The 16,652-nt window shown below is 38.2% G+C and overlaps 1 protein-coding gene across 5 annotated transcripts in view; it reads right to left on the reverse strand.

The window, feature by feature from the left end:
* PXDNL (peroxidasin like) overlaps nucleotides 1-16,652 on the reverse strand; it is a 424,019-nt gene that overhangs the window by 113,012 nt on the left and 294,355 nt on the right. For all 5 annotated transcript variants that reach the window (XM_058699364.1, XM_058699365.1, XM_058699366.1 and 2 more), the window contains exons 7-9: nucleotides 11,376-11,545; nucleotides 8,654-8,771; nucleotides 852-1,021 (exon numbers count right to left, since the gene is read on the reverse strand). In XM_058699364.1, coding sequence (XP_058555347.1) covers nucleotides 852-1,021; nucleotides 8,654-8,771; nucleotides 11,376-11,545 — 458 coding nt within the window. The remainder of the gene's footprint in view (nucleotides 1-851; nucleotides 1,022-8,653; nucleotides 8,772-11,375; nucleotides 11,546-16,652) is intronic.

Here is a 16,652-nt window from a genome sequence, read left to right on the forward strand (position 1 = left end):
GCTCCATCTCTTCTCAACTCCGAATTCCCATTTCTACTGTGCATCTCTTCCCAACTCCGAATTCATCGGTGTCTCGTCAATCGTCGGCAAATGTTGCACCTCAGGGCTGCTCCCTCGCCCCCAGAGCCAGCGCTTACACATTTGCCAGCACACAACGAACTCCCCTTTATCCTCCTATCCCCTTTCCTTACCTGTCATAAAACCTGCCATTTTGTTGAATTATGGCTAATCGCCTAATCTATCGCCTAATAGACTATCGACTCAGTAAGGGCTGAGGAAACAGTGTCACTCTTTCCATCAGCTCTCTCAAAATGATATTACTACAAATTTGTCACAGTCACTGTGGCTGGTTTACATGGGCCACTGACATTAGGGCAAAGCAAAGCTCCTGGAAAGTTAAAGGAGCATAGGCTGTCAACCATAGAATCTTCAACAGCAAGCTCAGTAGGCATTCAGTAAATATTTGGCGGGTAATTAATTATGAATGAATAACTGAACGTTTGTTAGAAAGGATGATAGCCCTGCCTAGGTACCACTGAGTCCCTCTGTCTGAGGAGGGCGGGTCGTCTTCTGAGGAGGCCGGATAGGTCATCAAAAGGAGAACAGCAGTCTTGGCACAGCACCTGTGGTGACTATGAGAGAAGAGAACGGAGGCAGGAAATTTAAAAAAAAAAAACTTGAAGAGAAAAAAACAATTTCTGTAAAAGACTAGAAAGTGATAGAAAATGGCAACAGTTTCACTTTTAAGCAGTCCATCCTTTAAAGAAGCAACATAAGTCATTTTCTAGTGCAAATAACTGATGGAGAACTGAGGCATTTACCCCAAGTTCCCTGAGGAAGAAAAGCCGTACCTGGAGGACTGGAGTATCTGAGCATGGCATTCTGGGTCTTGACTTCCCCGGCCGAGTTTCTGGCCATGCACTGATATTCACCTTGGTCCGACTCACGGGTGTTTCGGATCATGAGTGTCCCATCGTCAAACAAGTTAAGTCGAGTATCATCTTCCAAATCCAATGAATGGCTGGAAATGCACGTTTTACACACATGTTATTTAACCCCAATCATGTCTCAAACACTTAACAAGACTGAACATATAAGAACTTATAAATATGGCTCGTGTATATCGACTTGTTAACTTCTAAAATTATCTTAATAATCCAGAACATTTTAGTTTAAATCCTAGTTGTCCCTTCCCATTTCTGAGACTATATCTTAAACACAGGTTTCAAGTCAAGACACAATAGAAAGGAAGGAGGTTTAAATGTCCTGCTTTCCAAGGCAGCATGACTTTAATTTTTTTTTAACTTTTTTTTTAACGTTTATTTATTTTTGAGACAGGGAGAGACAGAGCATGAATAGGGGAGGAGCAGAGAGAGAGGGAGACACAGAATCTGAAGCAGGCTCCAGGCTCTGAGCCGTCAGCACAGAGCCCAACGCGGGGCTCGAACTCACGGACCGCGAGATCATGACCTGAGCCGAAGTCGGACGCCCAACCGACCAAGCCACCCAGGCACCCCTTTAATTTTTTTGTTAATGTCTATTCATCTTTGAGAGACAGAGAGAGACACAGCATGAGTGGGGAAGAGAGAGGGAGACACGGAATCCAAAGCAGGCTCCAGGCTCTGAGCTGTCAGCACAGAGACCAACATGGGGCTTGAACTCACCAACTGAGAAATCTTGACCCGAGCCAAAGTCGGACGCTCAACCGACTGAGCCACCCAGGCGCCCCTAAAGCAGCATGAATTTAAACACTAAAGCCATCTATCCAAATGAAAGATACTTCTGCACATTGTTATACCTCTGAATTCCCATTAAAAAAATCATCAGACGATCATATGTAAGTTTTGCACCCCTTTTCTGTGAGTCATTCAGAATGCGTTCACATTTCGTGAAGGAGTAGGAAAATATTCATATTGAAGACAACCTAGCTAAAGCCAAGGACAATTACATGACATGGCATTAAAAAAGCACAACCCATTTACCCAGTTGTTGGATGTTAGGCCCTCTTAACGGAACTGGACCATTTTGGGGATACCAGGAAAATGGCGTTTATCCATCCAAATGGAAGATCCATTGAGTACATAGTGAAGGCTATCATCCAGAAGGTTCAGACATCAATAATATAGTTTTGGGGGGTTATCTCTAGCAATAAATGCAAAGCTACTGACACATAAACATATGTTGGAAGTTTGTACAGAACGTTTTTGTCGTACCAGGGTACTTTTCCCTTTTTTAAAATACTCAGTGATCTTGTCTGAGGAGGAATAGATATTTGTATGAATCTGCTTAGTACTATAAATTTATTAAACATAAAATGTTCCCCCAACACACACATTCATCACTCAATAATCTCAATTAAACACTTAGTCTACATCATCCATCAATAACACCCTTTAGAGAGGAAAAAGTCCATTGAGGGGATCTCATTTCTCTTTTTAATTTGTTTTACAAAGCCAACAGCTTCCAAGTTTGTCTACTCATTTAAATATGTGCCATCACTGAAGGATAATAACTCATCTTATTTTCATACATGTAAAAACTACAGCATGTTCAATTAAAGAGATGGAGAAATCATCCTTATTCAGCAATTTCTGTCACAAAGGATAAGGAGGCACACAATGGCCATATTTCACATCCATTTTTTTAGAGTGGAGCAGAGAAGACAGGACACACAGATGCAATCTGTTCTTCTTCACCCGCTGAAAAGCCTAATTTTTAAAAAAAACTATCAGTTATTAGGGCACCTGGGTGGTTCAGTCGGTTAAGCATCTGATGCTTGGTTTTGGCTCTTGATCTCACAGTTCGTGAGTTTGAGCCCTACATTGGGCTCTGCACTGACAGTATGGAGCCTGCTTGGGATTCTCTCTCTCCCTCTCTCTCTTTGCCTCTCCTGAATTCTCTCTCTCTCTCAAATTAAATAGGGGCACCTGGGTGGCTCAGTCGGTTAAACATCCAACTTCAGCTCAGGTCATGATCTCACGGTTCGGGAGTTTGAGCCCGGCGCTGGGCTCTGTGCCGACAGCTCGGAGCCTGGAGCCTGCTTCGGATTCTGTGTCTCCCTCTGTCTCTGCCTCTCCCCTGCTTGCACTCTGTCCCTCTTTCTCAAAAATAAACGTTAAAAAGAAGAATTTTTAAAAACAAAATAAATAAACTTAAAAAATTAAAAAGAAAAAAAAAAAAGAAAAACTACCAGTTAGTAAGAACTTCAAGTTGCTATTTTTGAAGAGATTCGCTTTAGGAAAAACAATAGTGCTTCTGAACGGTCAGTCATGCAAGGCATAGGCAAGGGAACTAGATGACGGACATTCTTGTAAGTATAAACAGCTACTCAGTGTCAGTAACCTGCAATGAACATCAGAAAGCACGTTTTCTTTAAGTGCCCACATTCAAAAGTCTCATTTAGTATTAAACTAATGATTTTAAACACAATTCTAAAATCATCTAACCTTACACCCAATGAAGAAGACCTACTTGCAAAAGGGGGGCCTGGGTGGCTGTCAGTTATGCATCCGGCTCTTGATTTCAGGTCACGTTGTGATCTCATAGTTCGTGAGATTGAGCCCCACATCAGGCTCTGCACTGGCAGCTCAAAGCCTGCTTGGGACTTTCTCTCTCCCTCTCTCTCTGCCCCTTCCCCACTCACACATGCTCTCTTTCTCAAAATAAATTAAAAAAAAAAAAAAAAAGACTACTTGCAAAGGAACATGCCAGCAATAATGGAACTGCATCTTTTCCAAAGATGATTTAGTTTCCTTAAAATCTGTTCTTGGAGGGGCGCCTGGGTGGCTCGGTTGGTTAAGTGACCGACTTCGGCTCAGGTCCTGATCTCGCAGTGTGTGAGTTTGAGCCCTGCATCGGGCTCTGTGCCGACAGCTCAGAGCCTGGAGCCTACTTCAGATTCTATGTCTCCCCCTCTCTCTACCCCTCCCCTGCTCACACTCTGTGTCTCTCTGTCTCCCAATAATAAATAAACGTTAAAAAATTTTTTAAAAAATTTGTTCTTGGAGCTTCCAAACTGGTAAACACGTAGATATTTGGGGAACATCACACTCAGAAAGCACAGAAGGTCTGCACCCCTTCCCACATACTTTGCCCTCTCCATCTGGCTGCTCCTGAGTTGTATCCTTTTATAAGAAACTATAATTTAACCCTTCCCAGATGCTTGGAACGATATGACAGACATAGTCTCCTCCTTCATGGAGGTAGAGTCTCGTAAAATGACAGGCTAGTAACAACGTAGCGTCTGCCTCAGCCTCTATGTGACGGAGAATTGGGACAAAGGAAATGGAGGAGGAAGAGGAGGGGGAAAATAGTTGTGCACCCACATTACACACAGAGAAATAAAGCAAATGTGGCAAGAAAAACTCGTTCTAAAACTGAATCCCAAAATATCAAAAGTTACCAAGTGTGTATATGGTATCTGTCTTCTGGCTAGATGATGCAACAGAGTTCAGCAATTTTTACTCTTTAAAATGGTATAAAACCAAAAAAATTAAACCCACAAAAACCAAATGGTATAAAACCAAAAAAATTAAAGCCAGAACATCAAACCCATGCATTTACAACGCACCAATCCCTTTCCCTGGTTATTTCTCTGTTTGCTGATAAAAATTGTTTGCTCACGAATCATGCTGTTCCTTCAAAAATTCAAAGCAGGTCTTCGTGTCTCAATATACGAATCACATTGTCAACTTGGTGCAAACCAAGTAGCAATCATATGTAAAAACACAAAGGTGCGCACAAGTAGAATGTTCTTAGATTTTTGTTTTCCTTGCAAATGTGCCGACAAACAGGTTTGATTTATTAAAGGCAATTCATTGCAATAAGCATTTACAAAGTGCTTTCTAAGAACTAGGCTCTGTGGCTAGGTCCCAGAAATAGAAAGATAAGTTAAGTTACCATGCATGCCCACAAACTTAAATTATCTTCAAAAGCATGGCTGGTTTAGAAACCTCTATTAGTCACGTGACTCTCTCGCTCAACATCTTCCAGTGGTACTCCAAGATTATAAAGGAAAAGCCAAAGTCATCAGCCTTCCAGTTAATTTTCATATTTTTCTATTACTTTCATAAGCAAAACCTTCATCCCAACAAATACGATGCACCCTCTTTCCTGATCCTATCACAGCAATTTCTATCCTGTGCCTTTACTCCTTCTTCCAGCTGGAACGGTCTCCCTCCTCTTTGAATTCAATCAATCATTTATCAAAAAATTATTTTGATTGTTATCTCTAGGTACTGGTAATCACTTTACTCTCCTCCTGAGAAGCCTAAAGAATCTCCCAAACTTACATCAAAAATGGTTCTTATATCCCAGTGAATTGCTGCTCTTATCACTGTGATCTAATGATATGCAATTACTAATCATATGCAGTTATCTTTTTTTCTTGAAATTTATTTTGGTCGATATTAATATTGCTATGGCACCTTTATTTTGATTGATGCAACGTTGCTGTAACATGTTCACCCATATAACACCTCCCAGTATCATGTTTTAGATACACATAAATACTACACAGCTGAATTTTTTTTTTTAATTTTTTTTTCAACGTTTTTTATTTATTTTTGGGACAGAGAGAGACAGAGCACGAATGGGGGAGGGGCAGAGAGAGAGGGAGACACAGAATCGGAAACAGGCTCCGGGCTCCGAGCCGTCGGCCCAGAGCCTGACGCGGGGCTCGAACTCACAGACCGCGAGATCGTGACCTGGCTGAAGTCGGACGCTTCACCGACGGCGCCACTCAGGCGCCCCTGAATTTTTCAATCCAATCTTATAATGTCTTTCAAAAGGCTATTTAATCTGTACATGTATTGTTTTTACTAATGTATTTAAACTTATTTCTAATGAGATATTTTGTTCACTTTCTCTTTCCTCTGCCTTGCCTTTGTCTTAATTCTCTCTCTCCCTGCCTTTTGTTGACTGGCCCAGTTTTCTTTAATCACTCTTTCCTTTCTCTAAGTATGAATAGTTGTAGTCTCTTCATGTTTCTTAGTATTTTACCATAATTTTTACCAGGCCTTCCTGACTTTTCTAAATCCAAAGTTAATATCATTCTACACCTCAAAAATGAGACATGGAAATGATTTAATTATGTCCTCTCTCCTTATAATATTTTTATTCGTATCATCTAACATTTTACTTCTCTCTTACTTTAAAGTTGGCCAATACTTTAACAATCTCGATTTATTCATATTTATCGACATGTTTAAAAATACATTGCTTTTGGAGCGCCTGCATGGCTCAGTCGGTTGAGCGTCCGACTTCGGCTCAGCTCATGATCTCACGGCTCCTGAGTTTGAGCCCTGCATTGGGCTCTGTGCCCACGGCTCAGAGCCTGGAGCCTGCTTCAGATTCTGGGTCTCCCTCTCTCTCTGCCCTCTCCTGCTCATGCTGTCTCTCTGTCTCTCAAAAATAAATGAACATTTAAAAAAAATGAAAAAAAAAATACATTGTTTTTTACTTTTACTTCTTGCATATCACATCTCTCTAACTTGTATTACTTTTAGCAAAAATCCCCAAGTAAGGCTCAACTCTTTGCAAATGTCTTCATTTTACTTGTCAGATAATTTAGCTGAATATAAAACAGAAGGAAACTAGATTTTCTCTTCTTCAAACATTTCAATATATGCGATTGCCTTCTAGCCACGTACAGTTAACTGTCAGTGTAATCGCTATGCATTTGAAAGTAATCTGAAAATTACCTTGGAATGAAAGGTTTTATCTCTCAACTTTCTGATCATAACGCGCCAGGTATAGATTTCTTTTTTAAGCCCTGGGTGGGAATCAGTACAGTTCTTATTCTGAAATCTCGTGATTTTTTTCATTTATGAAAGAGTCCTCATTATTACTTCTCTAAACATTGACTCCAGCTCATTATTTCTAACCTATCTTTCTGGAACTCCTACTGGATATGTCCTGGGCCTTTGAATTATAGTCTCTGTGTTTCTTAACCATCCGGAAAGCTAATTTACTCCAACAAACGTACCTTCTAATTCTCTAATTCTACCTTTGCTCGTGTCTAATCAGTTCTTAACACACTGCTCTATGGACCCTAAAGTCAGGATAGAGGACTCTAGGGGGAGGAAAAAAGAGAGTGTTAAGGAAGGGACACCTAGGTAGCTTCTAATGAATTGGCTGTATTTTTTTTTTCTTAGCTTGGTTTATGTTAAATAGATGTTTGTTTCAAATTATCTGCTCTACTAGACTTTAAGTTCATGCACTTTCAGTCTATATGTTATCTTTCTATTTAAAAAAATACTCAACGACAAATAATGGGTGAGTTAAGATTTGGTGATGTTAAATATTGCTTGGTATCAGCTCTTCCCTTTCACCTCTACTTTTTTTCTATGCAAAATGGTTAATACAGTAACAGAAATTTCTGCCTACACTTTACCTTTCCTTCATTTTATTCCTTCTTTTTCCATTTCTCTGTTTCCTTTTAAATGCATCTTAGTTTCTTTAGTCACCATATTTAAAACCCTTATGCCATACATTCCATCAGGCAACAGGATTTCACTTGTCCCTTTCTAAATACTATTTCAGTGCCTTTATAACCTTGAAAACATAATGACTGAATTTAAACTGTAAGAAGGCAGAGCAAGCAGTCTGAAGACATGACAAGCAGCAATTTCTATTTCTCAAGTACCCTTGAACAATCTCCAGATGGAAATAAATTGAAGTCTTCTATCAGTTGAAGTCTTTCTCCTGGGCCAGATTCCAAATTTAATAGTGTTCATAATTGCCTTCTTTCCAAGCTATTTTTAACCTACACTTATTAGTTTTCTGCAAGAATTAAAAACACATTTTACAAACATGTCTGGGTTTCTTACTAAAATTACAAATTCAAATTATATACAGAAAAGACGCAAACTATTTTAATATCAGAATATTTTGTGAAGAAAAGCATAAAAATATAGTGTTGATTATACACATGACAGAAAACAATGAGATTTTGTGCAAGTCTGGGAAGGACACGTGCGAGGCATGCTAGGTACCAATAATGTAATTAATGAAAATATAATTATCCAAGTCCTGTGACTGAATTGTATCAAACATGTAGTTCATTCTATGTATCTATTTCATATCACTTTCCCACTCGTTCTTTAGACGTTTAATTTAAATTTTTAAGTTTGTTATTGCTATTTAATTTTATATTCAGACTTTTAGATTGATACATACCACATTTTATCAAATAGTGCAATGAGAATAAAAGAAATAACTAGTATTTTAAATAATCTTGTATATCCTTTATTGCCAATTCACTTACATCACGTTATACTGATTTATTGTGTGAAATTTGCAACACCAAATGTAAAATGCCAGTTTGCAACTAAAATAATTAAGATGAGGTTATATCTAATTATGTTCAGATTTTAAAACACGCTAGTTTATTATTATCCCACTACTTCCTTCTAGAAATAATACAAAATCCCTTTAGTCAAATTCACAATCATTAATGTCTAGAAATATAAATTTTAAGAAGTCCTCCAGATAATTTGGACATGTCAAAAGATGAATGCTAAAAGACATTTTTGTCTCTAAGAAATTCTGATAATTTGGGAAATTTCATCTCTAGATAAACTAGTTGAAACAAGATAAATGGATTAATAAAATTGGAAAGAGAATACAACACACATCCATGCTTAATATTTACTTGTTATGTATCCAAGTAATCTTCGGTTTGGGGTTTCCTTCCGCTCGGCAAGTGAAGTAGACAGTATTCCCCGATGTTACCTCCACATCCTGGGGCTCAAAAGTAATTCGGGGGCTCTCTGTGACAAAAGAATTATTGGGGTATTTTTAAAGACACAAAATTATAGTATCCTAAGATTGAGAATATTTAATATCCGTCTACATTAAAGTTTTACAGATTGTCTTGCAGTTACCCAGTAATATGCCAGTTTAGACATTAGACATATATTTAACAAAACTTCAGAAATTTGAAAGATTCGGTGCACAAAGGAATCTCTAATGAAGTAGATGAAATAAATTTCCCTGTGCTTTTATTTCTAGTAGTTCAAAACAACCATATTTATGGAAGAAGTTTGATTTTATGGGTCGATATTTCAAGCCAAGTACTTCAATTGAGCTTGAAATTTGTAGGCAGCCTTCCTAGACAATTAGCCATCTAACGTCCACTTTATACAATTTATAAGAATTTGTATGTCTAGACCTCAAACCTGGCTGAGCAAAATTCCTTATTGATATAAATGAATGTTTCCCTTCTCAAGTAATAATTAGAGGTAAAACACGGAAACATTTAAATTATTTTAATAAGAAAGTAGATTGATTTTTAATGAATCAAATAAGATTATTGAAGTTAAATTATGAGAGAAAAATGTTAGGCAGGGAATTTCACTTTTCTATGGCAAACTTAACAAATTTTTCTAAACCTTTCTAAATGATAAAACTCTTCTTTTCATAAGTACATGATTTGAGATTGTCAGTCCTTAACAAATAACCAGATCTACTATGTCTGAAGAATGTTATATAGGTCCCAATCTTAACCACTTCATCAAAAGTCCATATGATCAACACTTGGCATTACCCTTTTTGGAAAAGTAGTTTGATTCATCTATATATTTATGGAAAAAAAAATTCAACATTACAGTATGTCAGGCCCAATGCTAAGACCAGTAATGAAACAGTGATCAAAACAAAATTTCTGTAATCATAGGCTTATCATTTCACTGAAACAACTGAAATTAAACAAACACAAAAATGTATAATAATATATTGTGACAAGTACTAAGAAAAATAAATGGTGATTTGATAGATAGATTATAAAAAGGGACTTGACTCAGTGTGTGTGTGATAGAGAGAAGGTGGGTAGAAAGCAAGATTAAATAAAGCCTTTCTAAGTAATTCCTATTTAAGAAGAGGGCTATTATAAGGAGATGTGCAAGACGAATACTGTAGACAGAGTAAAAAGCATGCAGACAGCCCTTGAATTGGAAAAAAGCTTAAGAACTTTTAGGAACTTCAAGACCATCGTGACAGGTAAACTTCACTGAGCAAACGGACAGGAAGACTGGATCAAGGATACAGAGAGGAGCCAGAGGATACAACATACAGGAAGCGTGGCCTTGTTCAGGATTTCGTGTTTCATTTTCAGGTGTGGGCAGCTATAAAAGAGTCAGAGCAAAAAGGACTATATAAGCAGATAGGTATTTTAAAAGATCTCCCCAAATATAATAGATTGGAGAGGGAGGAAAATGAAAGCCAGGACACCGGTTAACATGTACTGTATTCCAGGCAAACTGGACCACAACATAAACTTGAAGTTGGTAGTAAAGGTGGAAAGTATGGACCAATTTGCGATTTATTTGGAAATAAAGACCAAGTTACATTTCTTCTCAATCTGGATGGAATTAAATCATATTGATATAATTTTCCAAATAACCTGCTGAGAGAAGTTAAAAAAACTTGGCCTCCGGTGAATGGGACTTTAGAAAGAAAATGTCTGCTGTAAGCTATCACGTGACTAAATCTCCAAGGAGTCCAATTATCACACACATGCACACGTATGTATGTACATTCAGCTATTCATATTTAAAGCTATATGTAAATATAGATTAGATAGATACATAGGTAGGTATTATCTCATTTATATTAAAAGCTTGAGGTGAGAACCAAATAATATTTTAAGTACCTGTACTTGGATCTTCAAGTAAAGGCTAATAGCCTTATCAAAGCTGCCAGAATATGAGCTATGTTTATCAAATCCAAAGTTTGCATTAATATTGCGAATACTAATAACGATTTGATCTAAAGTTGAAAAACCGCAATTATTTATTTATTTATTTGTTTTTTAGAAAGTTTTACATTTACTTATTTTTGAGAGAGACAGAGCACAGGTGGGGGAGGGGCAGAAAGAGACAGAGAATCCAAAGCAGGCTCTAGGCTCCGAGCTGTCAGCACAGAGCCCGACGCGGGGCTCGAACTCACAAACCGTGAGATCATGACCTGAGCTGAAGTCGGTGCTCAACCGACTGAGCCACCCAGGCACCCCTGAAAAACCTCAATTATTAATCATTAGCAGCACTAAGTGATGCTGAGGAATAAGTGGAAACTTTAATGCCGGTCACAGTGTCCTGTGACCTTGTTGAAAAACAGTTTTCCTCAATATTTGAGGAAATTTGAAAGTTGGATTAAATGATCCTCAAGGACTTTCCCAGCTCTGTTTATGATGATAAAAACTCCCTTAAGCGAAAATGCAGGTAATGAAACAGAAACTGACCATACTTTTAACTAAACCTCTTAATAGCATCTTTTGATATTATGCTCTTTTAAATGCAACATTGTATTAACAAACCTTTATAGAAAAGGCAAACAAAAGACAACTCCGTTTTCCACGCACAGAGAAAATTACGTACCACAGTTGAACTCCTCCACCGTTACGGAAGCAATGGAGCGTCCCTGGAGCCTTCTGGGATATTGACATGTAGCAGCAGCCTGAGTTTGGCCATTCCGGGCATAGCCTTGCATAAGTTCCCCGAGCCACATTAAGTCACAGTCACAAACTAGGGCATTGGAATCCAGACGCCTAGGCATGCAGGCAAGAATTACAACTGTTGAGTGACTATTAATGTTGTTTGCATCTTCTGAATTAAAATCTTTAACTGCCTCCAATTTACCTCCTTAGTCACATTTTTGACTCCAGGATTCGTCGGTACCCATCAACAGACTACAACACACGCTTACCTGTAAGCTTACCTTAATAACTACAGGATCAAATGAATGCTTACTTGTCTTAGAGAAGGCTCAGAGTTGAAACCATACATAGTGATATGTTACAGATCTTTTAAATGTTAAGAACAGAGAATTTACACTTGGTAGTATACTTTTTTTTTTTTTTTTAACTTTTTCACAGAGGTTACTTACAAGAAAGAGTAGAGGCTTTTATTACCCAAACGAGGCCTATAAACGTGCTGTGTCTGATTTGGGCAGCTGCCTCAGATGACTGGCTCTTTTCTCTTGCAAACCACCTTGACATCAGTATGGATAGGCCTGTGTTCTCTTGTGTCTTCAATTTTCCCAAAGGACAGAGGCAGGACTTCTTAAAATTTCTTTGTGTGTGTGTGCGTTAAAAGGCCTGGCTATCACTGGAAATGATGTCATCTTACAAAGGCCCACATCTGGGAGTGTCTCTGGCAGACCGGACGGGTAGGCCCTTCACATTTTTTTTGTGGTATTTCCTAATCTAGGCCCACAAGTTGTTCACTTTCGCTAAGTTTTACTACGTTTTCCAAATCCCTTCCAGCACGTTTTTTTTTTTGTCCTCATGAAATAAAATTGATAGATAACCAAAGAGATTGATGGCGTGTACCTCCATTCTTTCCAAAAGATGTGTAGCAAAAGGGTACACAAAGTGATAAATTATCTCTTTCATCCATCCGAAGGGTGAAAGGGCAGCATTAGTTAAATGAAATCCACAAGTCTGTCTATAGCGGTAATAAGGTCACACTCTGCACAAAGGAATTCAAGGGATGAAATGATAATATGAATATATTTATGACGGGGATGTTATGTTGTCCAAATTTTATTGTCATAAGTAATGCTTTATGTGATTTTTAAGAATTTAAAAATGCTATATTTTTTAATAATTGTATAAAATGTCCTTTAAAATCATTTGGGAAACAAAGGAATTTAAAGGATTAATTTGCATATAAAATTAAAAATCACCTAGCAATTTTAACTTAGGAATCTGTATTAGTAGCAAGTTACTGGGAATAGTAAGCTAAAAGTAAAAAAAAAAAAAAAAAAATCATGTTCTTCTCTAGATTTGGAATTTATAATTTGAGAAAATTGTACATTTTTTAATAAATTTAAGAAAGATTGTCTGATAATTTCGTGAAGTGTATTGTAGATGCTTCGTTCATAAGATTGTTATATTGTACTCGAACTGTATTACACTGAAAACTAGCTATATTCAGCAGCATTAAATAGTTAAAATTAAGGGGAAAAATCTCACATTCATTAAAAGGTTACTGAATGGTATGGATTTTATTTGCTGAATGCTTCCATCAAGATTTCACACTAAACAGAGAAAATAAAGCCATAGCTGAAATGGAGAATACTTTCAGCCTTGTCCAGAGTGATGTATAAGACGTAACACTTGACTGGTACTTCTTCAGCAAGGTATTGGGTTCAGTGTCCTTGGCTGTTCCTTGTCACTGACTGATTTACTGAACCAGCTACTTTGCTAAAAAACTGATCTATTTCAACATGAAGGAGCCCAAAGTTCATTCTGATTTATGTTTTGAGTTTAATGTCTGGTAATTTTATCAAAAGCAGTTTGTTGTTACATATTAAGGCGTAAATTCTCACTTTAGTATCACCATGAGATTTCTGAGTTGAACCAAAGCCAGGACATCAACAACTCCCTTGGGACCCAACTTTCTTGAATGTTCCATTTCCCTGATGTCATCATTGCTTACATAACAACCCTCTGTTAATCAGTGATCCACTCTTTCCCATATGTATCCTCATGCCTGTGTGTTTTAACAACACTAGAGCATAAGATTTCATATCTTCTTTTTATGACCGCTGACTTCAATTAAAATATTCATCCATAGCAGGGGATACAAAACATGAATAAAACAACTATAGGTTATTCTTTTTTCACTTGCCACTTAAAAAACTCCTTTATATTTGAGGGGTGCCTGGGTGGCTCAGTTGCTTGAATGTCCGACCTCAGCTCAGGTCATGATCTCGCAGCTCGTGAGTTTGAGCCTCTCATCGGGCTCTGTGCTGACAGCCCGGAGCCTGGAGCCTGCTTCAGATTCTGTGTCTCTTTCTCTCTGCCCTTCCCCTGCTCATGCTCTGTCTTTCTCTCAAAAATAAATAAACATTAAAAAAAAAAAAAACCTCCTTTATATTTGAAAAAACATATAGTACTAGAATTTTTATGGTAGTGAAAAAACACATAACACTGTATTTTTGCACAAAAATCCATTTGGGGAGGCTTTACAAGCTGAGTGTTTCCAAATTTATACCGAGAAAGCACTACTTAAAACATAGCCTATCATTTAAAGCCATAAATTTTGAAAAATAAAACACTAGATAATACTAGATAAAACACTATTTTATCAATAATAAAAGTGGGTTGTCTTAATCTTTATTAGCCCATACTTATTAGTAATACACTTAAAATCACTGCCATTTCACTGTCCTCTGTTTTGAAGTTTCTCTTACATCAAATATCACACCCGATGTGCTAAATCAAAGACAACTTCTCTTTGATCGCATTCAGTCAAGAATCACAACAGTAAAATAATTACCCACTTGGGTCTGTTCACTGCTCAATGGGCAATTTGAAAAGGAATAAAAAAGCACAGGGTAAGTTCAAATTCAAATCTTTCTATTTGAAAATACAGTAATATATCACTTGCGCTTACATAATCCCTTTCACATAAAGATCCAAAAGCACTTTTTAAAAAGAATTTCCTTAACTTTCTCAGTACTCTTGGAAGGAATGTGGTCGTCATGAGTTAGAAATGATATGGTACAGACGGGGAAACCACGAGCCGGTGTCCCCTTACCGCTCCCAGTGCTGATAGGGCACATGTGAGCCACACAGGTTTCTTGGACTCCCAGATGCGACCAATGCAGTGACACTCTTTCAATTGTTGAGAGACTTCAGTGTTGAAGATGGAATCTATTTGATGGTACACATAGCTTATTTAACTAGCCTTCAGTTACTTTCCTGTATTCTGATTTTCATGTATAAATTAGAGCCTGCATAGTCACAGGTTTGAGGATTTGGAATAACAGGTACCAGGGCTCACCATCTCAGCCTGACCAAGATCTCATGAACCCTGGAAGAGTTGGCTCAGATCGTCTGTATGTCAGTTTACCATGACCAGAAGGGACCAGTGTACCATCCATCTATGAACACAACATCAACACAACATACAACGTGGATGGAACTAGTAGCTATTGTGCTGAGTGAAATAAGTCAGTCACAGAAAGACAGATATCGTATGTTTTCACTCATACGTGGATCTTCAGAAACTTAACAGAAGACCACGGGGGAAAGGATAGGGGAAAAAATTGTCTCAAACAGAGAGGGAGGGAGGCAAACTATAAGAGGCTCTTAAATACAGAGAACAAACTGAGGGTTGATGGGTGGGGGAGGAGAAAATGGGTGATGGGCATTGAGGAGGGCACTTGTGGGGATGAGCACTGGGTGTTGTATAGAAGCCAATTTGACAATAAATTATATTAAATAAATAAATAAAAGTGGCTTAAAACATTCGAAATAAAGACAGTGCATGCATAGAATATACACAACGGCACATCACTCTAAAATAAGGTCTGCCTCTGCTTCCTGATTAGTATTTGCTTCTCTGTGTGCGTTCCAGCAATGGAGTGAATGCGTTTCATTAAATGTGAGAGGTTAGAACAAAAAAGCTGCTACTAAAATTTAACAAGAAAGAATAGCACAAAGAGATTAGGGGAAAAAACAAGGGATTTAGCATTTCAAGACTTTCTGAGAGTCTTAGAAGTCAAGAATGATACCCAGGTAGAAATCTATGTAGAAAAGAAACATTTAATGGGAATTATAACCGCAAATATACAAAGACAGTGACTCTAACTACACATGGCATAACAAATTCAACAAGAAAAGGAAGAAGGCAAGTAAAAAACATATTCCTCCCACTACCAGAATAAAGCATCCTATTGCCTTGTTGCAAAATATCTTGGGATTTTTCACTTTCCAGATATGACTCAAAACCAAGAATGTGGAAAACAACAACATCCCACTATACATCAATCGGAATGGCCCAAATCCAGGACCCTGACAACACTGAATGCCGGTGACCTCTCACTGCTGGTGGGACCACATTGGTACAGCCAGTTCGGAAGACAGCCAGGCAATTTCTCAAAAACCAGATATACTTTTGCCATAAGATCCAGGACCCGTGCTCCTTTGTATGTATCCAAAGCACGTGCAGCTTATGTCCGCTCAGACCCTACACGTGGATATTTCTAGCAGCTTTATTTCTAATGGCCAAAACTTGAAAGCAAACACATGTCCGTCAGCAGGTGAAGGCAGAAATAAACTGTGGTACAACCAGACGATGGACTAGTTAGTATTCTAGACTAAAAAGAAATTCGCTATTGAGCCATGAAAAGACACGCAGGCATCTGAAGTGCCTATTACTAAATGAAAGAATCTCATCTGAAAAGGCTGAATGCTGTAAGATTTCAGTCATCTGACATTCGAGAAAAGATGAAACTATGGAGCCGGCTACGGGCGCAAGGGGATGAACAGAGGAGCACAGAGGACTTTTAGGGCAGTGAAAATCTTCCATACGACGTTCCATATGCTATATGTCGTTACACATTCATCTGACCCCATACAATGTGCAATACCAAGGGTGAGCCCTAAGATGTGCTACGGACTTTGGGTGATCCCGACGTGTGGATTTTAAGAGCTATTCTACTTTGGTGGGGGATGAGAGAGGCGGAGGCTGTGTGTGGGGACAGAGGGTACGTGGGAAGTCTCACTGCTTTCTGCGCACCTGAAACTGCTCTAGAAGACAAAGTCGATTACGACAGCAAATGAGAATCCACGCGCGTACTTTTCCAAACGGCTCAGTGCAACCAGCTCTGAGAAGTAAGATTCTGGCAGGTGAAGAGAATCA

The sequence above is a fragment of the Neofelis nebulosa genome, chromosome 14, assembly GCF_028018385.1.
Source record: "Neofelis nebulosa isolate mNeoNeb1 chromosome 14, mNeoNeb1.pri, whole genome shotgun sequence".
NCBI lineage: Eukaryota > Metazoa > Chordata > Mammalia > Carnivora > Felidae > Neofelis > Neofelis nebulosa.